The sequence below is a fragment of the Aquarana catesbeiana genome, linkage group LG03 (assembly GCF_042186555.1).
Source record: "Aquarana catesbeiana isolate 2022-GZ linkage group LG03, ASM4218655v1, whole genome shotgun sequence".
Lineage (NCBI taxonomy): Eukaryota > Metazoa > Chordata > Amphibia > Anura > Ranidae > Aquarana > Aquarana catesbeiana.
The window spans coordinates 274,862,471-274,890,437 of NC_133326.1; the positions used below are offsets into that span (position 1 = coordinate 274,862,471).

The window sequence follows — 27,967 nt, forward strand, 5'->3', positions numbered from 1 at the left end:
CTCCATTAGTACAGACCCCCCAAGACAACCCCCATCCATTAGTACAGACCCCCAGGAAAAGCCCCCCCTCCATTAGTACAGACCCCCCCAGGACAACCCCCCTCCATTAGTACAGAACCCCGCAGGAGAAACCACCCCCCCTCCTCTCCATTAGTACAGACCCCCCCAGGAACCCCCCCTCCATTAGTACAGACCCCCCAAGACAAACCCCGCCTCCATTAGTACACAACCCCCCAGGAACCCCCCTCCATTAGTACAGACCCCCTTAGGACAGACACCCCTCTATTAGTAGAGACCCCCCCTCCATTAGCGTACATAAAAACACCCGGGCGGCAGCTGGAGAGGAGAGGACAGTGTGCAGCCGCGCCGCCCGGGTGGAGAGCAGATGGAGACAGGCTTGGGCTGGAGAGAAAGACAGAGGAGGAGAACACGTCAGGCACGGACTGCCCCCCAGCGATGTTACTGCGTGGCTGGTCTCTCTCCACACAGAGACCAGCCGCTCCGATCTCCGGCGCTGCTCTCCTTCTCTGACAGGAGGAGGGAGGGGGGACGGGTTGCCGCTTGAGCCTCGAAAACTACAGCGGCGGCTGTGACCTGCAGAGGGAGCCGCCTCTGGACACAGAGAGGAGGAGGAGGGAGGGGAGCACTCTGGCGCTTCAGCGCCCCCACCTCTCTGGCGCCCGGGTGCACTGCACCACGTGCACCCCCTGACAGATATTCATATAAAAGAGGTAGCAGTGACCATAACATGATTTCATTTAATGTTAGCTGTAAGCAGCAAACACATACAGGAAATATAAAAACACTTAAATATAAGGGAGCAAATTTTCCAAGGATGAGGGGTGCTCTCCAGGACTTAGCATGCTTTCACACTGAAAGCGCCAGCCGCAGGGAGCATTTAACCCCAAAAAAAGGGGTTCAAAACTCCTGTTTTGCAGCGCTTTCAAATCGCTTTTCATTCCAATGGGCAGGACATTTTGGGAATGCTAAATACAGCGCTTCCAACCCGCCCCAAAGATGCTGCTTGCAAGAATTTTCGACACATCCCGCAAGCGCACCACCGCAGTGGTCACACTGGAATGAATGGGAGGCAGTTTTTAGGCGCTTAGCAGAGGCTATTTCCAGTGCTAAAGCGCCTGAAAACCACCCCAGTGTGAAAGGGTTCTAAGACTGGGAGGGAATATCGGCATCACATGAACACAGAACAGAAATGGGAATTCTTCAAAAAGAGTGTATGTGAACTCACTGCAAAGTATATTCCCATGAGCAAAAAGTTTAAAAGGCTAAAAATGTGGCTCACGGCCAAAGTTAAAAAAAAGCTACAAATAATAAGAAAATATCTTATTAGAAAATTTAAAAATGAAGGAACACTATCATCGTTTAAATGTTACAAAGAATATAACAGAATATATAAAAAGGAAATCAAGGATGCAAAAATGAACGACAGATTGCAAAACCTAGTAGGACAAACCCCAAAAAATTCTTCAAATATATCAATAGTAAAAAGGTCAGGTCTTAGCATGTAGGCCCTTTACAAAATAATATGGAGTGGGTGACTGGGGACAAAGAGAATGCAAATTTTTAAAATACCTTCTTCAGCTCTGTGTATACAAAGGAGCATGGGGGAGCTCATGTCCATAATGGGGATGGTATTGACACAGCCCCAAAAGATCCACAATGGCTCAAAAGTGATACGGTCCATAAATATTTAGACAGAATAAAGGTGGATAAAGCACCAGGACCAGATGGCATCCACCCACATATCCTAAAAGAATTGAGCTTTGTCATTTCAAAGCCATTGTTTCTAATTTTTAGGGACTCGTTAATGACTGGAATAGTACCACTGAATTGACGTAGGACCAATATGGTGCCTAAATTTAAAAAGGGACCAATGTCTTTACCAAGTAACTATAGTCCTGCTAGTTTAACATCTATAGTCAGGAAGATACTGGAGAGTTTAATAAAAGAACACATAGATGAGTTCTTGCAGGGAAAAAGTTTTTTAAGCAAAGGACAGCATGGATTCATGAAAGACAAAAGTTGTCAGACAAACCTGATTTCTTTTTATGAAGAGGTAAGTAAAACCTTGGACAGAGGGGTGGCTGTGGATGTGGTATACTTGGATTTTGCAAAAGATTTTGACACAGTTCCCCACATGCGGCTAATGTGTAAGGTAAAGCCTACAGGCTTGGGAAGATCAGTTTGTAAATGGATAGAAAACTGGCTAAAAGACAGAATTCAGAGAGTAGTGGTTAATGATTCTTACTCTGAATGGTCTAAAGTTATCAGTGGTGTACCCCAAGGTTCAGTGTTGGGACCCTTACTTTTTAATATCTTTATAAATGATATAGGGTCTGGGATTAAAAGTACAATTTCAGTGTTTGCAGATGACACCAAGCTATGCAGTGGAATAACATACAGGATGTCTCCAACTTACAAGCCAACCTCAATGCACTGTTCAATTGGGCAACTGTGTGGCAAATGAGGTTTAATGTTGATAAATGTAAAGTTATGCACTTGGGGGCTAAGAATATTCATGCATCATACATACTGGGGGGGGGGGGACTGGGGGAATCAATGGTGGAGAAGGATCTGGGGGTTTTGGTAGTTCAGCTTGTTTGGCTGGGCTTCTCCTATGGATCACAGGAGTGAAATTTGTTTTGCACTCCTGAAGTCCGCTCTCTGCTGATATCACTGGAATCAGTCCGTGTCATCACGACAATAAAGTCTGCATCTGCCAGGTGCCTGGACAGATACCCGTCTCAGCCTCTCAGCGAGCCGCTGAGAGGCTGAGACGGCAGCTCCCTACCCCTCCACAGCTCAGCGCTCCAGAGAGCATGGGGGGGGGGGCATAGCGGAGAGCTGCTGATTGAGAGTCAGCAGCTCTCTGCTCAGGGAGCTGTGAGAACCGAGCCATCTGCGGTGTTCGATCCCTCGGTTCTAAGTGCAGAGGCAGTGGGTGGACATATGCAGCATCCACCTAGGTAAGTATGATTATGGAAAAAAAAACATAATTCTCTTTTAATAATAGCATGCAATGCCAAGCTGTGGTTTCCAAAGCGAGCAAAGTCCCTTCTTGTATAAAGAGAGGTATGGATTCCAGAGAGAAAGATATAATTTGGCCCCTGTACAAATCATTAGTAAGACCTCATCTGGAATATGCAGTTCAGTTTTGGGCACCAGTTCTCAAAAAGGATATTGGGGAACTGGAGAAAGTGCAGAGAAGGGCAACCAAACTGATAAGAGGCATGGAGGAGCTCAGCTATGAGGAAAGATTAGAGGAACTGAATGTATTCACTCTTGAGAAGAGGAGATTAAGGGGGATATGATCAACAAGTATAAATACATAAGTGGTCCATATAGTGAACTTGGTGTTGAGTTATTCACTTTAAGGTCATCACAGAGGACAAGGGGGCACTCTTTACGTTTCTTCACAGTAAGAGCTGTGAAAATGTGGAATAGACTCCCTCCAGAGGTGGTTCTGGTCATCTCAGTAGATTGCTTTAAAAAAGGAATGGATTCTTTCTTAAGACCACTTTCACGCTGAAGGCGTTTTTCAGGCGTTTTAGCACTAAAAATAGTGCCTGTAAAGCACCTCTCAAGCCTACCCAGTGTGAAAGCCCAAGTGCTTTTACACTGGGGCGGTGCGCTTGCAGGACTGAAAAAAAAAAAAGTCAGGCAAGCAGCGTCTTTTGGGCGGTGCGGGAGCGCTGTATACATCGCTCCTAAACGGCCCCTGCCACCATTGAAAACAGTGCTTTGCGGGTGGCTTTAACCCTTTCCTCGGCTGCTAGCGGGGTTAAAAGCGCCCTGCTAGTGGCCGAAAAGTGCTGCTAGTTTTAGCGCTTTTTGCCTGCTAGCGGGGCGCTTAAAGTGAATAACTCAAAACCAACTTCACTATATGGACCACCGTGGCCGTGCTAGCAGTGTGAAAGGGCTCTAAATATACATAATATCACTGGGTACTAACATTTATAGGTAAAGTTGATCCGGGGAAAATCTGATTGCCTCTTGGGGGATCAGGAAGGAACTTTTTCCCCTGGTGTAGCAAATTGGATCATGCTTTATTGGGGTTTATCGCCTTCCTCTGGATCAACTGTGGGCATAGGATTGAGTATATGGGATTGTATGATTTTTTTTTTTTTTTTTTATTGGTTGAACTAAATTGACTTGTGTCTTTTTTCAATCTGACTAACTACATGTGTGGTCCATTTTATTGTTTGCATAGGCGTTTGAGGGGCGTTTTTACGCCCCCCAATGCCTGCATTTAATGCCAGTGTGAACTTAGGGTGAGTAAAATGGTTTACCAGAGATGAATACATATATATACTGTATATAGAGCTGTCTATCACCAAATGTGCCAGGCACTAGTGGTACAATGCCACCCCATTTCTTCCTGGGGGGTCACACACGGGAGGCAGTAGAATGGTGCAGTCCTGCAGAGATGAATGGGACAGTGTGGTAAGTGGATGCAGAATCCCCCTCCTCCTCCCTTCCTCTGTATTTCTGTCAGACAATACACAACGTGCTCCATAGCGCTGACAGCAGCACTTGGAGGGGAAGGCGTGCTCTATGAAGGGGTTAATGGAGGCTGGCGGCAGATGGGAGTGTCTATTCTAGTCATGAATGGAAGAGTGGAGAAGCCGGTATACTGACAGGGAGAGAGGGGCAGCGCACGCAGCCATAGAATAATGTGTGCCCGGCGGGAATGAAGTGTGTGAGCACGGAGCAGAGCACTGAGCACACTACTCCTCCTTCTCTATGGGAAGTTTTCTCCTCTCCCGCCCCCTGACATCCCTCCCCTTCTCTCTCCGTGTGCCTCTATCACCGTGCACTTGTTCCTCCTACTCCAGTGCCTTCCGTGAGCTGCTACTGCAGCCCCCTCCTTGCCTGAGCCTTCTCCCCCCCGAGACACGGAGCACAGCAGGCGACACAAGTGCCGGCACCCGGGGACCAGACAAGAAAGCGGTGTAAGCCGCCACCGGCTTCCATTGTGACTGGGAGGTGTTATGTGCCAAAGGTGCAGCGAGCCCTGAAGGAGAGCCGTGCCTCTGGGAACATGCCTGGCTGGAAGAAAACTATCCCTGTCTGCCTACAAGCAGAGCAAGAGCGAGGTAAGAGTGCAGGCTGGAGGAGAAGGAGGGAGGGAGGGCGGCTCTGGGCACCTCAGATGGAACTATACCTGCAACTTCAATGGGGGACAATGATGAGGTGTGAGCTGGTGGAAGCCCTGTCATGTATGGGGTGTCCTGAGGTGATGAAACTCCTACTCATAGAGCCTCATACAGGGAAATCCCCTGAGTACTCAGGTCAGCTGTGTGCAGGGCTCAGGTGTTCAGGTACACCTCTCACCATGCTGCTGTATACTAGGCATGTGTGTTGTCTGCTCATACACCAAGTATTATGTGTGCCAATGTAATTTATTGCCTATTCTTGTGCTCATACCCTAACACACACCTAACTAGCCAGAACACCCACCCACCAACCCCTCAACACTCTACTGACTAACCTGTATAAGAAAGCTGTGTTTACTTGCCTATATTCACTCTCCTGTGTCAACCATTGGCAGCTGCAGGGGAGAAGAGAGAGTGCTTCGACAATGGCTAGTACAAGCAGTCCCCGAGTTACGAACGACTCCTACTTACGAACAGCCTCCAATGCCGTCCACTTGTGCTCCACGCTGGTCCTGGATACCTCCCGACACATCCCATATTGCAGTAAAACATGTACTGCATGGCCAGAAGAGCCCCAGATAACATAACAAGCTCCCGGAACATCCCACATCCATGCACAGGCAGACGTTACACTTACGAATGCAGTGTTCCCGTCCGGAAGTTACACCTACGAATGCAGTGTTCCCGTCCGGAAGTTACACTTACGAATGCAGTGTTGCGACTTGCGAACAAACCTACAGTCCCTATTGTGTTCGTAACTCGGGGACTTCCTGTAAAGGCTGGAGGGGTGACTTCACCCACAGGCTAAAATATCAGTATGCCCTCTTCTCCCCTGCAGCTGCTGCATCCTGATACGGGAGCCGGATCACATGACTGGACCAGAGCGGCCTGAAAACAGGTAAGTATACACACCTTTCTTACACAGGTTAGTCAGCATATGTGTGTGGAGGGGAGGGGGGGCATTTTAAAGGCTAGTTAGGTGTAAACTGGAATTCCATTTTAAAGAGAAACTCAAGCTAAACCTGGTTAACCTGTTGGCACCGAGCGCACACAGATATGCGGCTCGGGGGAGGGGGGTCCTTGGCACTGAGTGGCTGCAAATTTGAGTGAATTGGTGGTATACAGCTGTACTGATAGCGCACTCCTGGCTCAGTTTCCGGCAGCTAGCGGAAGGCTCACAATAGCTGTGTGCGATCAGGAGCCTTCCAATCATGTGACACCACCCCCCCCAGTCATGGCGGTCACATGATCTTAAACACCAGGAGGCGTCGGCTCCAAGGGGTTAAAGAAAGAAAGAAAAGTGTTTGTTAAAGCTCAACGCAGTGGTGGGAATTTAAGTAGGGGCGGTTTGTTTTAACTTGAATACCACCAACTATCTGTAAAGTTCAACTCTGTCACAAAACCTTTAAAGTGCAAGTTCACCTTTTAAAGAAAGGCCTTGATAGGCTGAAATGCATTAGTGTCGGCTTTGTTTGGAACATGTGTACTCCTTGGACAATTTTTAATTCATCCTTCACCTGGTTGCCAACTTTATCTACATGGAAGGACTCTTGTGTTGCGGGGTGGAGACTGCAAGTCAGGCACGGTGAGTGGAAGAGGAGAGCTCTTGCCAGCCACAATTGCATGATTAGTTACATACATAGTAGTTGAGGTTGAAAAAAGTCCATCAAGTCCAACCTATGTGTGATTATAAGTCAGTATTACATTGTATATCCCTGTATGTTGTGGTCGTTTAGGTGCTTATCTAATAGTTTTTTAAAACTATCGATGCTCCTCACTGAGACCATCACTTGTGGAAGGGACTTCCACATCCTGGCCGCTCTTAGAGTAAAGAACCCTCTACGTAGTTTAAAGTTAAACCTCTTTTCTTCTAGATTTGAGTGGCCACGTGTCTTGTTAAACTCCCTTCTGCAAAAAAGTTTTATCCCTATTGTGGGGTCACCAGTACGGTATTTGTAAATTGAAATCATATCCCCTCTCAGGGGTCTCTTCTCCAGAGAGAATTAGTTCAGTGCTCGCAACCTTTCCTCATAACTAATATCCTCCAGACCCTTTTTTAGCTTTGTTGCCCTTCTTTGTACTTGCTCCAATTCCAGTCTACATATTTTTGCCACCCAAATGCATTATTTTACATTTTTCTACATTAAACATTTCTTGACCAGTCGCCGCAGTTATACTGCAGCAGGTTTGCACAGCTGCACAAGCCATCGTAGCTGTACGTCTGCTCTTTAAGACATTGTAGCAGGCGCGCGCTGCTTGACTGCAGCGTGTCCCCAGAGCCGATGCGCATGCTCGGCTGTTGCGATGACTGCCAGGCACCCCGATTGCTCATGACAGAGTGAGAACTGGGATCTGTATGTGTACACACAAATCCCGGTTCTGTCAGGGGAGAGGAGACAGGTCATGGTTCCTACTAAGTAGGAACCACGATCTGTCTCCTCCTCTAGTCAGCCACATTCCCCCCCACAGTTAGAAACACAGTTAACACCTTGATGGCCTCCTAGTGTTAACCCCTTCTCTGCCAGTGACATTTATACAGTAATCAGTGGCTATTTTTAACTGATCGCTGTATAAATGTCACTGGTCCCAAAAAAAACGTTGTGTCCATCGCAATGTTGCAGTCTCAATAAAAATCGCAGATCACCGCCATTACTAGTCAAAGAAAGAGAGAAAATTAAAAAAAAAATGTAATATGCCATTAATCTATCCCCTAGTTTGTAGACGCTATAACTTTTGCGCAAACCAATCAATATACGCTTATTGTGTGTTTGTTTTTTTTTTTTTTTCTTTTTGCCAAAAATATTTAGAAGAATGCATGTCGGCCTAAACTGATGAAGAAATTTTGTTTTTTTTTTCTTTTTTCTTTTTTGGGAATATTTATTATAGCAAAAAGTACAAAATTATTGTTTTTTTTTTTTTTTTTTTTTTTTTTTTTTTTCAAAATTGTTGCTCTTTTTTGTTTATAGCACAAAAAATAAAAAACCACAGAGGTGATCAAATACCACCAAAAGAAAGCTCCTATTTGCGGGGAAAAAAAGAACATACATTTAGTTTGGGTACAACATCACATGACGTGCAATTGTCAGTTAAAGCGACGCAGTGCTGTATCACAAAAAATGGCCTGGTCAGGAATGGGGCAAATCCTTCTGGGACTGAAGTGGTTAAACCTCATTTGCCATGTAGTTGCCCACCCCATTAAATTTGTTCAGCTCTTTTTGCAAGGTTTCCACATCCTGCGGAGAAGTTATTGTCCTGCTAAGCTTAGTATCGTCCGCAAATACAGAGATTGAACTGTTTACCCCATCCTCCAGGTCGTTTATGAATAAATTAAATAGGATTGGTCCCAGCGCAGAACCCTGTGGGACCCCACTACCCACTCCTGACCATTTCCGAGTATTCTCCATTTATCACCACCCCCTGAACTCGCCCTTGTAGCCAGGTTTCAATCCATGTACTCACCCTATGGTCCATGCCAACGGACCTTATTTTGTATAGTAAACGTTTATGGGGAATGGCGTCAAATGCTTTTGCAAAATCCAGATACACCACGTCTACGGGCCTTCCTTTATCTAGAGGGCAACTCACTTCCTCATAGAAGGTTAAAAGATTGGTTTGGCAAGAATGATTCTTCATGAATCCATGCTGATTACTGCTAATGATACCGTTTTCATTACTAAAATTTTGTATATAGTCACTTAGCATCCACTCCAAGAGCTTGCCTACTATTGATGTTAGACTAACTGGTCTGTAATTCCCAGGGATGATTTTTAGGCCCTTTTTAAATATTTGTGCTATATTGGCTTTTCTCCAATCCGCTGGTACCATTCCAGTCAGTAGACCGTCAGTAAAAATGAGGAACAATGGTCTGGCAATTACTTGACTGAGCTCCCTAAGTACCCTCGGGTGCAAGTTATCCGGTCCCGGTGATTTAATAATGTTAAGTTTCCCAAGTCTAATTCTTATTCTGTTCTCTGTTAGCCATGAGGGTACTTCCTGTGATGTGTCATGAGGATAAGCACTGCAGTTTTGGTTATTAACCCCTTCCCGCCGACCGTATGCAGATGTTCGTACTTGGCTTTTGGGGTATATACCGGGATGATGCCCGCAGCTGCAGGCATCATCCCGGTACCGTTGTTTAGAAACCATTTTACTGTTGCTAAAAGCCGTTCGGCTGTTATACCGGAGCAGCGGGAGGGGATGCCGCTCTTACCGGGCTTCCCGGTCGATCCGGAGGCTCGGTGACCAATCCGATGCCTCCGGTGGCTGGGGGCGGGCTGGAACGAAGCTGTGGGCGGCTTCGTTCCAGCCTTCAAATTGTAAACGCGGAAGCGACGTCATGACGTCATTTCCCGTTTACTCGCCTGCCAATGGTGCCGGTTTTAAAAAAGTACACAGTATTCAGAATTGCCGTTTTTGGCAATCTGAATGCTTTGAAGTGTAAAGGAGGGATGGGGGGTCTTTTAGACCCCCGATCTCTCCATAAAGAGTACCTGTCACCACCTATTACTGTCACAAGGGATGTTTACATTCCTTGTGACAGCAATAAGTCATCAAAACATTTTAAACACAATTTCTGAATTTAAAAATAAATAAGAAAAAAAAAATTTTTAAAGCTTCCCCGCGAGCTTGTGCAGCAAAGAAAAAGCATACGGAAGTCGCGCACGCATATGTAAACTGTGTTCAAATCACACATGTGAGGTATCGCCGCGATCGTCAGAGTGAGAGCAATAATTCTAGCACTAGACCTCCTCTGTAACTCTAACCTGGTAACCATAAAAAAAATGCGTGCAATTATAAAGCGTGACACGTTTGGTATCTATTTACTCGGCGTAACATCATCTTTCACATTATACAAAAAAATTGGGGTAACTTTACAGTTTGGATTTTTTAAAATTCATTAAACTGTCCCTTTTCCAAAAATTTGCGTTTTTAAAACACCGCTGCACAAATACCGTGTGATATAAAATATTGCAACAATCTCCATTTTATTCTCTGCTAAAAAAAATGTACATGTTTGGGGGTTCTAAGTAATTTTCTAGCAAAAAAATACGGATTTTAACTTGTAAATACCAAATTTCAAAAATAGGCTTAGTCATGAAAGGGTTAAAGCCCCCTGATTCCCTCATGAAGACTGAGGAGAAGTATGAATTCAATACCTTCGCCAGTTAAGCCATCCAGGACTTTTGTTCGCTCTTTTAAATGTATTTCCCAATGGGATGCACTGGCTAATGCCTTTATTTTAATATGCTCCTAAAGCGAATCCATCTCTCCTCTGTTCTTTGTTCCTAAGATTTTACCCCAATCTATGCCTTCTAGCAAGGTTCTTAGTTGAGGGAAGTTGGCTCTTTTGAAATTCAGTGTCTTTGTATTCCCCTTATATTTCCTATTTGTGTGATTTATACTGAAGCCAATTGACCTGCAATTGCTGTTTCCTAAATTACCCCGTATTTCCACATCCATGATCAAGTCTGTATTGTTGGTAATCAGATCTAGTAACACTTTATTTCTAGTTGGCGTGTCTACCATCTGACCCATTAAATTGTCTTGCAAGACATTTAGGAGCTGGCGAGCCTTAGACGAATGCGTGGTTCCCTCCTCCCAGTCTGTCTGGATAATTAAAATCCCCCATTATGATGACACTTCCCATCCTTGCTGCTAATCCAAATTATATTAGGAGGTCCACCTCCTCCCTCAGGTTAGGGGGCCTATAGCATACTCCCAGTCAGGGCTTTTTTTCTCAGAGAATAGGTGCAGGAACTCAACCATGCCCGCCATACACACATACCTGCCAAATGGCATCAAATAGTAGCTCTTCCCTTTTGCATACAACCCCCTCCCTCCACTGCCCTCATCTTCTCCCCCCTCCTTAAAAGCTCCACCATCCTGTCATATGTCTTACCTTTGTTGCAATATTAAGCTGAAGCACCTATCCGGCTGTAGTACCTCCCAGCATACTATACTATACTATACTACAGTCACTTGCAAGGGAGATCATGCAGTAGGAGCATCAGCAAATGGACACCAGGGAAAAAATGGAGACCCTCTCCTGCCCATGACTGCACTGAACCCTGAGCACCTGTTCTGTATCTCCCTTGTCCCTGTCCGGCACTCAGTGGGATCTGCGCAGGAGATCTGACCTGTGGGAGATACTGGGAGATAAGCTATCGCTTGTAAACACAGAAGCTGCACTTCAGTATTACCAAGTGATAATGGTGAGCAGGGCGCAGAAGACCTGAGCCAGAGGTGGTGGAACTGAGTTCCCCCTAGTTCCTGTGGAAAAAAAGCCCTGCTTCCAGTATTTTCCCCTTAGCTTCATCCCTTTTGGAGCTCTACCCATAAGTATTCCACCTCCTCCCTAGCTCCCTTAGTGATGTCACCTCTCTCATTCACTTGTATATTATTCCTGATATATAGACATACCCCTCCCCCCCCTTTTCACCCTCTCTATCCCTGCGATAAAGGGAATACCCTTGGATGGTTGCCAGCCAATCATGGGAGCTGTTGAACCAGGTCTCTGAAATTCCCACAAAATCCAAATCCTCCTCATACAACAGTATCTCTAGTTCACCCATCTTCCTTGCCAGGCTCCTGGCATTGGTGAACATGCCACGTAGTTTAGACCGGTCGCATACTATCCTCTTATTGGGTCTTCTGAGATTGCAACTAGGACTTGTTACTATACTTACCTTGGGTTTATTTGCTTTAGTAAACCTACCACTAATGCCCCCAATACTACCCTCTGAAATATGTTCTGTGCTGACTATCTCTACCTCTGGACCCCTGAGGTTGTAGTGTCATTATCTTGCAAGTATGGCCGGGGGTGGGGATGGGGTCTGGTGTTGGGTCACCTTTACAGAAAGTCTCTAAAGGTGACCTAACACTTTAAATATATACAGTGGGGATGGAAAGTATTCAGGCCCCCTTAAATATTTCACTCTTTGTTATATTGCAGCCATTTGCTAAAACCATTTTAAGTTCATTTTTTTTTCTTCATTAATGTACACACAGCACCCCATATTGACAAAAAACACAGAATTGTTGACATTTTTACAGATTTATTAAAAAAGAAAAACTGAAATATCACATGGTCCTAAGTATTCAGACCCTTTGCTCAGTATTTAGTAGAAGCACCCTAATCTAATACAGCCATGAGTCTTTTTGGGAAAGATGCAACAAGTTTTTCACACCTGGATTTGGGGATCATCTGCCATTCCTCCTTGCAGATCCTCTCCAGTTCTATCTGGTTGGATGGTAAACGTAGGTGTACAGCCATTTTTAGGTCTCTCCAGAGATGCTCAATTGGGTTTAAGTCAGGGCTCTGGCTGGGCCATTCAAGAACAGTCACGGAGTTGTTGTGAAGCCACTCCTTCGTTATTTTAGCTGTGTGCTTATGGTCATTGTCTTGTTGGAAGGTAAACCTTCGGCCCAGTCTGAGGTCCTGAGCACTCTGGAGAAGGTTTTCGTCCAGGATATCCCTGTACTTGGCCGCATTCATCTTTCCCTCGATTGCAACCAGTCATCCTGTCCCTGCAGCTGAAAAACACCCCCACAGCATGATGCTGCCACCACCATGCTTCACTGTTGGGACTGTATTGGACAGGTGATGAGCAGTGCCTGGTTTTCTCCACACATACCGCTTAGAATTAAGGCCAAAAAGTTCTATCTTGGTCTCATCAGACCAGAGAATCTTATTTCTCACCATCTTGGAGTCCTTCGGGTGTTTTTTTAGCAAACTCCATGCGGGCTTTCTTGTGTCTTGCACTAAGGAGAGCCTTCCGTCAGGCCACTCTGCCATAAAGCCCTGACTGGTGGAGGGCTGCAGTGATGGTTGACTTTCTACAACTTTCTCCCATCTCCCGAGCTGGAGCTCAGCCACAGTGATCTTTGGGTTCTTTACCTCTCTCACCAAGGCTCTTCTCCCTCGATAGCTCAGTTTGGCCGGACGGCCAGCTCTAGGAAGGGTTCTGGTCGTCCCAAACGTCTTCCATTTTAAGGATTATGGAGGCCACTGTGCTCTTGGGAACCTTAAGTGCAGCAGAACATTTTTGTAACCTTGGCCAGATCTGTGCCTTGCCACAATTCTGTCTCTGAGCTGTTCAGGCAGTTCTTTTGATCTCATGATTCTCATTTGCTCTGACATGCACTGTGAGCTGTAAGATCTTGTATAGACAGGTGTGTGGCTTTCCTAATCAAGCCCAATCAGTATAATCAAACACAGCTGGACTCAAATGAAGGCGTAGAACCATCTCAAGGATGATCAGAAGAAATGGACAGCACCTGAGTTAAATATGAGTGTCACAGCAAAGGGTCTGAATACTTAGGACCATGTGATATTTCAGATTTTCTTTTTTAATAAATCTGCAAAAATGTCAACAATATAGGGGGCTGTGTGTACATTTAATGAGGGAAAAAAAATAAACTTAAATGATTTTAGCAAATGGCTGCAATATAACAAAGAGTGAAAAATTTAAGGGGGTCTGAATACTTTCCGTCCCCACTGTACCTCAATATCCATGAAGGCTATAAATCCACTTTGCATGCACAAAATGCCTTTGTAAAGTCAGTGAAATCCTAAAGATTCTGTACATAGCTTGAGCAAAGCTGTGGGAGGCGCCCAGCAGGCTCCACCCACTACATGCTGCCTGCAGAAAACTACAGGCGTGGGTGGAGGCAAGACCAGTCACCCTGCATGAGGAGAGAGAGCAGCAGTGACCAGTCTTTATTACAGGAAGCTCTGCAGAGTGGCAAAGTTTCACACTGGATTACTGCACAGATCTGGAAGAAATATACAAAGCACTCCAAGATTCAAGTAAGAATACTCCTACCTCCTTGTATTTGGAAGATCTTTTTTTTTTTTTTTTTTCATCCCGATGTTCAGAAAAATGTTATAAGATGACAATTTAAAAGCAGAACTTTAAGCCCCCGTTCACACCTATGCGCATTAGATGCCGCTTACACCGCATCCAATTCGCAGGACATTTTAAAATACATTCATTTTCTATCTTTTTTCGTTCAACCCAGCGGGCTGAAAAAAAAAAAAAAAAAAAACTAAGCTCGGGAGGGGCTGCTGTACTTATAATCCGATGTTAGTACAACGATTTCCCCCACTGAGCTGTTCTGACAGGGGGACAGCACCCCACCAGAACACACCTGTCAGCGCTCTCAGCCTTTGGCTGAGAGCGCTTACGGATGCCAATCAGCAGACCCTTTTTGGTCATGCCTCTTTGAAATAAGCCGGACCGGCTGCTGGACACACGGGCTGCATATTGGCCAGTTTCTATTGATCAGGACAATACCGCCTGGTGTTTGGCCTGTGTTTGAGGCTTAAAGTGATTTGTAAAGTCTCATGATTTTTTTTTTTTTCTTATAAAAATAATAAACATGGTATACTTACCTGGTCTGTTGCAGTGGATTTGCACAGAGCAGCCCGAAACCTCCTCTTCTCGGGTGCCTCTTTGTTGCACCTGGCCCCTTCCTCTTATTCAGTGCCCCCACAGCATGCAGCTTGCTATGGGGGCACCAGAGCTGAATCACAGCTCCGTGTATCCATTCAGACATGGAGCCCTGGCCGGGCTGCACCCCCTCTCTCCCCTGATTGGCTAGCTGACTTTGACAGCAATGGGAGCCAATGGTGCCGCTGCTGTCTCAGCCAATCGGGAAGGAGAATCTCAGACAGCTGAGACAATCATGGACATCGCTGGACAGAGGGGTACCTTAGGTAGGAGGGGGGCTGCTGCACACATAAGGCTTTTAATCTTAATGCATAGAATGCAATAAGATATTGCCGGGAACCATGAATCAGACTGAGACAGAAGTGCAGTAAAAATCACACTTTAGTCAATTGTACAAACAGTGCAAATGTAGTTCAAAATATAGCCAGGGTTCAGTAACCAGAGCAGGTAGTCAGAACAAGCCAGTAAAACAGGAATCCAGAGATCAGCATAGTCAGAGGCAGCAAACGGGATCAGGAACCAGAAGGGGAGTCAGCCAGGCAGAAGTCTTTAACAAGAAAACACAGCAGACAGTATCCGGATATGTTGACCAAGGCAAAGGCACAGGAGATCTGAAGCAAGCAGCTTAAATAGCCAGCAGGCTGATTGTCAAGCAGGATATGCTCATCAGGTGAGTCGCTGTGGAATGAAGAGTATTGGCAATTAACCGACAGCTGAGCAGCCTGAGCTCTGAGAAGGGAGGGCTGAGCCCAGCCCTGATGGATAGAACAGTGTTTCTCAACTCCAGTCCTCAAGGCGCCCCAACAGGTCATGTTTTCAGGATTTCCCTCAAATGAAATGGCTGTGGTAATTACTAAGGCAGTGAAACTGATCAAATCACCTGTGCAAAATAATGGAATGCCTGAAAACATGACCTGTTGGGGCGCCTTGAGGACTGGAGTTGAGAAACACTGGGATAGAAAACCTTGTGCCTTTACAACCCTTTTAAGGATGAGCTCTAGTTTTGTCCGGGCTTGGGTTTTTACTGGACCCAGAGGGGAGCGCTCATTCCCATCCACTGCCACCCAGTAAACTGTGGTCAGGGCATTCCACGTCTCGCAGCTACATGTACAGAGAGACAGATGGATGCTTGTGACGTTATTGACCACTTATTAGGCTTGTACTGATTGGACGGGAGTGATGGCTTCCTTAGGGGTTGGTTTAAATCCAGGTTCAGACCAAACCTAAACTCATCCTTATTACCTGGCTCAATGTGAAGTCCCTACGGTCTATCTAAAGCTTCGTACACACCAGCAGGTTTTTTTGTCGTTCAATCCAGCAGTGCTGAACTAAAAAAAACTGACAGCTCGGGAGTACTGTCTGATACACTCTGGTCAGCGCTCTTAGCCAATCAGCAGACCTTTTCCGGCCTTCTGACAGAAGCTAGCTGACCTAACTCCAGTACACGCGGGCCGAATGCTGCCGACAGTCAGCTCGTGTGTACTAGGCTTAAAGTGGTTGTAAAGTCTGAAGGGGTTTTTTTTACCTTCGTGCATTCTATGCATTAGGATAAAAAAAAAAGTCTATGTGCAGCAGCCGCCCCAGCACCCCCTAATACTTACCTGAGCTCCATCTCTCTCCAGCGATATCCGAGACTCTCCTCCTGATTGATGGCTGAGACACCGCAGCGGCGCCATTGGCTCCTGCTGCTGTCAATCAAAGCCAAGTAGCCAATCTGGGGAGAGAGAGGACGGGTCCGAACGCGTGCTCCGTGTCTGAATAGACACAGGGAGCTGTGACTCGGGTGCCCCATAGCAAGCTGCTTGCTGTGGGGGCACTCAACAGGAGGCAGGGGCCAGGAGAGCCGAAGAGGGACCCGAGAAGAGGAGGATCTGGCTTGCTCTGTGCAAAAAAGCTGCAAGTATAAGTATAACATGTTTGTTATTTTAAGAGAAAAAAAAAAACCTAGACTTTACAATCACTTTAAGGAGCTTGGGGCCATGGATGCATGCTCACCTCCTCCCATACAAAGTACATTTGAAGGCTACGTTTACCTTTTTAGTAGAAAAATAATAAATGTACATGGTTTTGCAGGTAAAAAAAAAAATCTGCTTTTTTTTTTTTTTTCTTACACTGGCATTTACAAAGGATTTTGCCTATGATAGTGGGTGCAATATCAGGCAGACACTGCAGACAGCTACTCAGTGTTGGTGAACTATGAGGGAGCTGCTCAGCACTCTTGTAGTTCATTGAGAAGTACAAGCTGTCTGCGCTTGTAGTTCATTCATTCACACATCCTTGTGAATGAATGATGTGGCTGTGCTGGCAGAGCTCCACGCAGCTGTGTTGTTTTTAAATTGTGACAGTGGCTGCAAGGGGAAGAATCAATGCCCGCTGTTACAGGGAGACCATGGTGAAGGGTGTAAAATATGGAATGCTGAGCATGTTATATTACACCTTTTAAATACAGGTAAAAAATGTAATGTTCACAAGGTGAACCTTTCCTTTAATAGCCCAACGCTTCAGGAGGAAGCCCAGGGACTGTCCACAGCCCAGATCTTGAGGACCGCGCTGGAGCCTGCCAGAGTGAGGATAGGGAAAGGAATTAAGCTTATCCCTGCATTTAATACGGAACAAAACCCTCCCATCTTTTACAGCCAAGGAAACTGCCATCTTAGCATCAGTTTGATTTGCAGTTGCCATAATGCTGCACATAAGCACAGTGGCAACTGTATCCGTTCTCATCCACAACATGTTTAAATAGGTGGGTTTGGTTTTGCTTTAAGCCTTGCAGGGGTCCACAGGTAGATTTTGTCACATTCCCAGTGTTAAACTTTACAATACATTCTTAATTTTTCATGCAGGCCAGTGCTATTTTGCATTCTTCTGAACTTTGCCTGTTTTCCACTATATTTACTGGGGGCAATAGATTATTTTTTGTTTAGTTCCAGTAACACTGTACCAGACACACTGCACTACCAGCACTCTAGCAGAGAAGCAATTTTGTATATACTTTGCCATAGGTTGCTAGAGCACTGGGAGCACATGTGCCACTAACTGATGCGCCATCCAGGGAATCACATTGTTTACACACTGCCAATGCTATGGCAACCATTTTTCAGACTGTTCTAATTCTTTTAGGTCTGCTTCACACCTATGCAGGTTGCAGCTAATGCAATTTTTATTTATTTTTGCATTTTTCGCACTACATGAAATTTGAATTTGTTTTTAATACATTTTGCATTTTTTGAAAGGCGTTTGTAATGCAGGAGAAACCAGCAAAAATGCAAGCATGTTTTTGCTATGTTTCCATTGTAGTCTATTGAACCAAAAGTGCAACCTGTTGTAGAAAAAAAAAAAGTCCCTAACCCTCATCAAAAAAATGCACCGGTGGAAAATGCAGAGTTATGAACATGACCCATAGGAAACCATGTTAAATGGACTGTGGTGCATTTCTACAAAACTGAAAATGCACTGAAAAATGCATAGATGTGAACCAGGCCTTATCCTCAAACATACTTGTCCATGCAGCTAATCCAGGCCTGTTCCGCTGTGTTCTGACACTCCACTGCAGCATACCAGGTCACACACCCGGCTAGAGCGCTGGGAGCCCATGCACCATCAACCAGTGCTCTGCATGGAGAAGCATATTGTTTACATGTTGCCAATGCTATGGCAACTTGTAAACAATGTTATTTCTTGGCTAGTGCACATTATTATAATAATTATTATTGTGTGGGATTGGCAGTACATGCGCTCCAAGCGCTCTGGGGGTTCCCTGAACACTCCTGGGATATGATGCTCAGATCCCTAGAGCCAGCAGGCAGTGGAGGGCTGTATATGCTTTGTCATTGCCACCTAGGCCATAAATGTGGAAGCAGAGGGAGAAGAAGCTCAAAAAATGCAATGAAAACCAAGAAAAGGGCTCTATCTCTTTAACCTTTTGGCTGGTGGAATGCTGGTGCTCCAGAACGGACTCCTGTCTGCCCACAAACAGTTCTCAAATATAATAGAAAGCTTCCACAAAGCTCTGTATTCAAAGCTTAAATGCAAATACATGCAGCATGACCAGGATAGCTCATGATTAAGGCTTAATGGGCGCAATACGTTGGTATCCTTGTCATGTTGGATGTCTTTACCTTTTAGTAAATAACCTTTGAATATGGATCTTTATTGCATGCTGGCTTTTCTACTCTATCACAAAAGGGATTTAACAAAAAAAAAGTGATTTCAAAGGAGAGGCTAAACAATTCTATTAGGGAATGATCTTGTTGCATGCTGATGATAAAATGTAAAATGTATGCCTATTTAAGAATGACTATACACAGGTCAGTAAAATGTGTCTTGTTAATGCTCTAGTTCATTCCCCTTTTCAGAAGGCCTTGGTTTGCATGCCTGCCTGACCCATAAAGTAAATGATTCATGTGGAGAGGGACTATTCGGAATAGACGTCTATTGTTGCTGTCTTGCTGCATTTCATATGATTTTGTCTGGGGTTTGCTGAGTTATTGCTAATAGCAGAGCTGATGTGTATATTGTGAGATGGCTTTTGTCACACTGACGCCACAAAAAATGATCACTCGGCCAACAGCTGTTATGATTTTTCTAATATGATAAACTGCTTTTTTTTTTTTTTTTTTTTTTTTTTTTTTTACACTATCCGTAAATCATCTTGAATTTTCTATCTTGCAACAAGTCATCTGAAAGTTCCACCAACAGTTGAGGAACAATAACCTTGCCAAAATATGTACAAGCGGAATCATTTGCTTTACCGATTATAATAATGTTGACTTTTAGCTCGGTTCACACTGGGACGACTTGGGATCCGACTTGTACGCCCTCAAGTCGCCCCAAGTCGCCCCAGAAAGAGATTCAATGGGAGCGTCTTAATAGACACTACTGAAGTCGCTCCGACTTCAGAGCGTACTCCCTGTACTACTTGGATCCGACTTGGTAGGCGACCTGTACCATAGAAATTAATGGAAGTCGCCTCCAAGTCGGATCTCTCTCTTAAGTCAAGCGACTTTGCAGGCAAAAACTTTCGTTTGCCCAGGCAAACCCCTCCCTCCCAGAGAGCTGATTGTTCTGTGATTGGCCACAGCCGAAGTCGCCTGTCATGGAGGCGACTTCAAGTCGCGTTGTAATTTGCTGAAGCCGCGTTGAAGTCGCCGTGCAAAGTCGTGCTGAAGTCGTGTTGCCCCTGTGTGAATCGAGCCTAAAGGTCACGTTACATGTTTTGTTTATAAATTGAAACAATTTGTTTTTACTGAGAACCGTTGGCATCCTATAATGAAGAAGTGCTGCCACATTCCAATACAGATTTTACTGGTTCTGATAAAGCCAGCATTGAAAGTTAGTTGTACTGATTTGGATTCAGAGTTTGTAACCAGAGGTTTCTCTTTAGTCCAGGAATTGTGCTAAGAACACACAACTGCTATTTCTAACCAGCTTGAAGAGCTTGTAAAGACTTCCTTTTATACAGTAAATGTTGGAATGCATATTTAATATTTGTGTCAATTTTCATAACACTTAGTTAATTTTTTATTATGCTTCACTTAAAATTTTAAAGAATACCTATGTAAATCTAAGGTGGCATTCATATGATTACACTAAAGTTTTATTAATTAACTTCCATAAAACCATTTTTTAAAGAGCCCATTCATATGTAGGGCTAGTTTCTAAAACTTGAGGAAGGTACATAGGAACAGACACTTAAAGCTCCACCCAAAAAGGCAAGCTCTAGATTCTGACAGGTACCCTCTGCCATTTCTGCTCCAACCGCCTAGGCAATCGAAGCAGAAGTTCTAGCACCCCGCGCCCCCTCCCCCCCCGCAGACACGTCACAGTTCCTAGAAGACTGCAGGACCCATCACAATGCGTGAGTGGCTTGCGCAGTGTGCATCCAGCTGTGAAGCCACAAGCTGTCAGTCGGGTGCCCACAGTTAAGATGCTTGTGCCCGAAGGCTAGTGAAGAACTAGGATGGGCCTGGATCATGGGACAGATGAGTGGATGTTTAAAGTCAGCAGCTACAGTTTTTGTAGCTGCTGACTTTTAATTTTTACACAGGAGACTATAGCTCCTCTTTAAGTTTTCCTCCTTTTCATTTTATGGAAAAGAAAATGATAGTCCTTATTGGTTAGTCTAGCCAAAAACTCCACCTTTTAGTTCTCCTTCCGTTTTTTTTTTTTTTTTCACACTTATGCGAATTGGATGTGGGGTTTGCATGACAGGACAGTGTGCCCAGCTCTCAACGGAGCCGGTTTACACGTTTCCGGCACGGCTGCGGAGCAGATTGCACGGGGGTCCTGTGCGTCTTTGGCTCCATTTCAGGTCTGAATGTAGACAAAAATTTGGGGCCGATTTGCCCCCTGAAACAGAGAACAGGACGCACCAGACCCTTGCTGTGAGCAGCATCAGTTTTCAGTGTGAACCCAGCCTTAAGGAAATCTGTACTGAGAAATAGGGAGGCTGCCACTGCTGAGCTCCTTATGAAAATGCTGTCTCTGGCTTCAGTATTTTTTTGGGGCAAAGGCCTGGAATAAGCATGTAGATCAGGAAAAGGTCGAGATCCTAATGTGCATGATGGTTTTAGTTCAGTGACTGGGAAAGCACTGAAGTCAGTGGAAGACAGCGGACTAGACTATTCAAAAAAGTCAGTAGTGGCAGCCTCTGGGTTTCCCAGGTTCTGACATTTTTTTTTACTTCATGTGTTAATCCTTCTTTCTTCTGACTGTTCTTAACTTCTATCCTAAACAAACATACATACAGGTGCATCTCATTAAATTTAGAATATCATCAAAAAGTTAATTTATTTCATTAATTCAACTCAGAAAGTGAAACTCATATTTTATATAGATGCGTTACACACATGCTTATATATTTCAAGCATTTCTTTCTTTTTATTTTGGCTTACAGCTAGTGAAAACCCAAAATTCTGTATCTCAGAAATTTAGAATATTACATAAGACCAATAGAAAAAAGGATTTTTTAATACGGAAAAGTATGTACAGTATAGTATGCATTCAATACTTGGTTGGGGCTCCTTTTGCATGAATTACTACATCAATGTGGTGTGGCATGGAGCCAATCAGCCTGTGACACTGCTGAGGTAGTAGGGAAGCCCAGGTTTCTTTGATAGTGTGGTTTTTTTTTTTTTCAGCTCGTCTGCATTGTTTGGGTCTGGTGTCTCTCACCTTCCTCTTGACTAAGGGTGGTCCTGATGTTCGAGTTGAACGTAAGTTGGACTCGAACATCGGGTATTTGCCGGTTCAGAGAATACAAAACATTATGGGGTGTTCGCGGCAAATTCGAGCGCTGCGGAATGCCCCATAATGCATTGCGAAATCGCAGTGCATTGAGGTTTGATGATTGGCCAAAGCATGCACCTGATCTGCATGCTTTGGCCAATCACAGCGCACTCCGCTGTGAAAGCCATGATTGGCCAAAGGCAGGGTGCCTTTAGCCAATCATGGCTCAGGGGGCTAAGTCCACGCCCCACACTATAAAAGGTTGCTTACAGGGTGGCCGTATATAGTGTAACGAACCAGAGAAGTTAGGTAGAGGCAGCTCTATCTGACAGCTCCTGCTTCCGCCCTCTATTTAGTGCTGCTATGTCTCCCACTCTGTGTGCCCGAGAAAGGTAGGAAGATGCAGAGCTATGATGTTAAGGATGGGGGAATAGCTGCAGGGGTCTGTGATAAGGGGGGCAGAGCTGCAGGGAGTTGTGATAAGGACCTGAGTCATCACACAAACATGCGATTCGGACCTTTGCTGGGAGAAAATTTTACTGATGGTTTTTTAAAAATTTTACTATGGTCAAAATGTAAAATCATTATTTCAATCTTCCACGTGGAATTTAAGTTTTTCGCCTACACCTTTTACTCTGAAAGATCTTGAAGTTCATGAACTTGCCTCGTAAAGATCCTTACACATTCAATTCCTTGAAATCTGTGACATGTGTTCACTATGCCCTGTGAGTAGGCACTGTGCTGAGAGGAGGAATTTCAAGAGGTGGAGTCAGTACAGGAATTACTGTTGTAGGCAGCAAGGTACCATGGGATATGTAGTCTTTAGAAATCGAAGGTAAACAGCAGAGGAGAAGCTGCAAAACATGCAGTTAATCCAGGAAATTGTGAAAAGAGATGACCAACAGACAGATGGCACTCCCAAAATGAAAGAAGAATTTTCAAGTACACTTATATTGGAAAATCAATAATAACTGTTTGTATTGTGATTACAATACTTATGTTATGTTATACAATGAAAGTGGATGCTGTGACTATATAACTTTAGTTTGCTTTACTTGTCTGAATCTGATGTTGGTGTCCAATGCCTGTCCACACGTTTCCCAACTCCTGAGTGTGCAATTTGAGAGGGCAGCAACCATCAGACTTCAGGTGCCTTGACACTGGAGAAAATTATTAAGAAGATACTGCCAGAAAGGATTCAGTATTATATTGCAGCATTATCAAAAAGCTGACATCCATGGCAAAAATCTTTAGTTTAATAATGCATTTCTGCCTCTCCTTTTAAAAAATATATAACTTTTTGTGCATTTCAGTGTGAAGTGGCCCTAATGTTTATCTTCTCTTCTCGTGAAAAGTATTTTCTCTAAACCTTGTATAGAAACCATCTGCCTGCCTCTGGTAACTGTTCAGGATACATTACAATGTTCACAAACCCATCTAATATGTACCAGTTACTGCTGCCTCCCAGCAAAATGGGGGATAAAATTCATGGCCTTCATTTGTGCTGATACTATTATTTCAAAGTGTAATAAGAGAAAGTAAAGCTGCCAGGTTTACTTTCCTTATGAAAACATCAGCATTATATTTTTAGACTAGTCACTTAATATCTTTTTACTAAAAGAAGTATGATTGCTCTTGCTGACTTCTCCTTCTAAAAATGTTTGCCAGGCTGTCAAGTTGAATCAATGGGGTTAATTTACGAAAGGTAAATAGTCTGTGCACTGCTAGTGCACCCACTGCAGTTTCTTTACAGATCTGAGGGAAACTGCATTTTTGCTTGCACATGATTGGATGACAGTTCTTCTAGTGCACAATATATTTTCCCTTAGTAAATCATCCTCAATTGTTTCAATACTTTAAGTCACCTTCTTGAAACATGTAGGCAGTTAAGGAGTTCAGACTTTATTTGGACTTTTCTAATTTGCATCCACATCTTCAGCTTGAGGTATTGAAGCCATAAACAGCAAGGCAGCCAGCATTTTCAGAAAGAGGCCAGCAATGGAACAGTCCTGCAAAGCGTGGTGTGGCCAAAAATCACAAAAGAAAAATCAGCACAAGGTCCCTAACTTGCGCTCAGAAGGATGTGCTCCTTGTGCTGATACCTCTTATGTTAGTGAATTGTGCAAGCCTTCCTTGCTGCTGTCTAAACGGTGCCTTGATATTTCATCAAAGTCCGCCCCAATGGGGCGCCAAAAAAAAAAAAAAAAAAACCCCAAAAAAACAAACAATAATAGTATTCTAAAAGATGATAAAAAATATAAATAACTACTGACACGGTTTTCTGCCCTACTTACATGGCCCACTTTTAAGGCAGGCTATGTTTTTACATCTTTACAGTGACAATTGTTTTATAATTTCTAAGTTTTCCTATTGCTATTTAGTTAGGCCTTGCTAGTTAATATCTTAAAATAAAATAATTAAGTAAAAGGGCGTCAATCCCTGGTGATGTTTAATCACTTTTATGTTGTTTAGGTAGATCTCCACCTATCAAAGGTTGCCTACTTCTGAGTTAGTGAATTGACCCCAAAATTAGGCTGGAGTAGCTTGGGTATTTTGACAGCAGTTTTTGTTAGTGTTATAATGTTTTCTTCTTCCTTTTTTTTTTTTTTTTTTTTTTTTTTTTTTTTCTTTTTTTAAATTCTTTATTTATCAGGGTATATAATGCGGTAATACAGAAAGCTCAACAAGATATGTTACAAAGATAATACATGTTGTACATCTCTCTACCTCTGATATATAATCCTAGGAGTACCTTTCGTAAATTTCCTTCTCTGGATTGAGGTAGGTAGGTATGTCTCTAATGAATAGGAGACCTCCACACCTTGCATGACTCCATTAATTTAAGGGATTAGGTAAGGGGTTAGAACCAGTTCACACCGACCCTTGAAAGTCTACCTCCGACGCTCTAGCATCGGGTAGAACGAGAAACAGGAAATGCGATATGATAGAGAGGGGGAGGATAGAATGGGGGGAAGAGGAGGGGTGGGAGCGTGGGGGATGGAGAGCAAAAAAAAAAATTAAGGGAGGGGAGGATGGGGTAAATCTCCCCGGCCAGTCGCATCCACTTCTACAGGGAAGTTTTGCAATTATTCCCCTTCATGGGGGTCAGTTAATTAGCTGTCCATATTCCTCGGAATAGATAAACTTGTGATAGAGATAACATTTTCTGGAGAATTTCTCATTTAGGCCTTTTTCGGTGGCCACCAAGTCCTCCATTGCATGTATGTCTGCTACTCTTTTCAGCCATACATCCACCGTCGGTGACTGGGTCTGTTTTCCAATACAGCGGGATGCAGCCTTTTTCTGCGGTGAGCAAGAGTGGTAGTATTGATTTCCTGTAGCTCTTAGTTGGGATCTTGTGGTGATGTAGAAGGAAGAACTCAGGGGAGCCTGGCAACTCACGATCCGTGAATTTCTGGACAATCTGGTACACCTCTGTCCAAAAGGGCCGTATCGACTTGCATGACCAGAACACATGTAAGAGTGTTCCAACTTCCTCTCCACATCTCCAGCACAGGTCTGTGGACCGAGGGAACATTTTGTGTATCTTAACTGGCATGTAGTACCAGCGGGACAACACTGTATCCCGCTTCTTGGTGTCCTGCACATATGGAAGTCTTGTTAGAAAAAAGGATGATACGATCAACCTGCTTATCCGTGAATTTTAGTCCAAGATCCCTCTGCCATCTGTCTATGTAAGGTGGTCTAGCGTCTGGCTGTGGAGACACCAGTAGCTGGTATGTTAAGGAGATCGCGTGTCTCAGTGGTGTCCGGTCTAGGCATAGCATCTCAAAGGGGGTTAGTTGCCTCTTGAATGCAGCTGGTGATGATACAGAGCTAATGTAGTGAGAAAGCTGGATCCTCTGCCAGAAGGAGAGTCCTTGCAATACCGGATCATCCATGATTTGTTGTCTAGTTTTCCCTCTCCCATCTATGAGAATGTCTGGCCTGTGATCTCTCAGTCAACTTCAGTTCTAGGAATCTAGGATCCCTTAGCCCTGGAGTGAAAGTCGGGTTGCCTACTATAGGAGTAAGTGGAGAAGGGAGAGGAGCGATAGACAATTCTCCGAAAACCTTCCAGGCGGTCCGGATTGTCACACCCACCGTGGGGTGAGACAGTATTTGTTTAGGTAATGGTTGCTGGCACCAGGGGAGTTGTTCCAACTGGACCCCACCAAGGAGTTTTCTATTTGTACCCACTGTTTCAAGGTTCCATGTCTGCTCCAGCCCAGTATGCGGGTTAGATGACAAGCTGTGTGGTATAGAATGGCATCCGGAAGGGCAATGCCACCCTTCAATTTTGAGAGTCGAAGTATTGTCTGTGCCAGTCGTGGAGTTTTACCGGCCCAAACGAATTGGGTTATCACTCTATTTGTTTATCGTTTTCAAAAAGGCAATAGGGATTTGTGTTAGGAGTGCTTGAAAATTGTATAAAAGTCTGGGCATATTATTCATTTTTATTATGCTGCAGCGTCCAAACCAGTTAAAAAGGCCATGCTGTCATTCCTTCAGATCCTTTTTTATCTCAGCTAGAAGCGGAGGGAAAGTGAGAGAGAAAATGTCTTCTGTCTTACCGGGTAACAAGATTCCCAAGTATTTAATATGTGAAGTGGCCCATTTAAAAGGGATCGGAGTAGTGGAATTAGAGAGGACGCAAGTTAACTTCGAGTGCTTCCGATTTCTGATAATAAATATGATAATGTGATAAACCTTTATACGTCTTTAGTTCTTTGAGTAGATTTGGGATGGACACCAGGGGTTTAGTCAAAAAGAAGAGGAGATCGTCGGCGAAGGCTGCTACTTTCGGGGACAAGGTGGCATCTAAACCTAGGCCCTCAATATCTGGGTTATTTCTAATAGTTCGCAAAAAGGGTTCGAGGGTGAGAGCGAAAATTAGTGGTGACAAAGGATACCACTGTCTCGTCCCGTTCGACATTTTAAGAGGAAGAAAGATGGCCATTGACCTTAACCTGCGCCGAAGGACAGGAATAGATGGCCTGAATCCAGCTCATCATTCTGTCCTGCAATCCTATGCATCTTAGTTTTTCGAATAGGAAGTGCCAGCTCACCCTATCGAATGCCTTCTCGGCGTCTGTTGAAAGGAGCAGCATTGGGTTCCTCTGCATTCTCGCCGCCTGGACCAGGTTAATAGCCTTCGTCGTTATCACGTGCCTCTCTTGTTGGGACAAATCGCACTTGGTCAGAATGAATCAGTAATGGAAGTAAATTGATCAGGCGCATAGAAAGGATTTTAGTAAAAAAAAAAAGTCCACATTTAATAGGGATATAGGTCTATAATTACAGTGTAACAGGTCTTTCCCTTCTTTAGGAAGAACAGAAATGTGTGCTCTCAATGTGTCTCTGGGAAGGACCGTCCCCTCTCCTGCGGCATTGTATGCTAATAAGAAGTGCAGGGTCAACAGGTCTCCAAAAGTCCTATAGTATAGGAGGGAGAACCCGTCTGGGCCAGGGGCCTTGTCCAGCTGCATTTGAGCCATTGCCAATGACACCTCGTCGGATGAGATCGGCTTGTCCAAATCGCTCAGGTCATCTTCTGGAATCTGCGGGAGGCCTGATTTACGTAGGTAATCCTGAATTGCCTTTTTTTCAGTAGCTCTGTCTGTTTCCGACTACGGAGATGGGAGATTGTATAGATCTTTATAGTATTCCCAGAAAAGAGAGGCAATTCCTTCTGTGGTGTGGACTTTATTATGTGTGGTGCTCAGCATTTCAGGCATAAATGTTTGGGCTTTCTGCATTCTCAAGGCCCTTGCCAGCATCTTACCACATTTATTGCTGTGTTCATAAAATGCCCGGCGGCATTTAGAGATTGTCTCCTTGGCTTTGACCAGTGCCAATGATCGGAGCTGATTTCGTAAGGCGGTCAGCTCTAATAAGGCCTGGGATTCCAGAGATTGTTTATGGATAGATTCCAGGGTTCTAATATTTCCCAGAAGGTCTACAATCTGCCTGGCTCTTTCCTTCTTTATACGGGACCCTATTTTGACCAGGAGGCCTCTTATGTAGCTTTTGTAGGCTTCCCACACTATGGTAGGGTGTACCTCTGGGCTCACATTAGTGGAGAAGTATTGTCTGAGTTCTTTCGACACCTCT

General features: G+C 44.3%; 1 protein-coding gene across 1 annotated transcript in view; it reads left to right on the forward strand.

The window, feature by feature from the left end:
* Window positions 1-4,741: 4,741 nt before the first annotated feature.
* The window catches only part of GRIP1 (glutamate receptor interacting protein 1), a 900,266-nt gene continuing 877,040 nt past the window's right edge, over window positions 4,742-27,967 (forward strand). Inside the window, exon 1 of the mRNA XM_073620100.1 lies at window positions 4,742-5,114. Within this exon, the coding sequence (XP_073476201.1) occupies window positions 5,060-5,114 (55 nt within the window). The 5' untranslated portion in view covers window positions 4,742-5,059. The remainder of the gene's footprint in view (window positions 5,115-27,967) is intronic.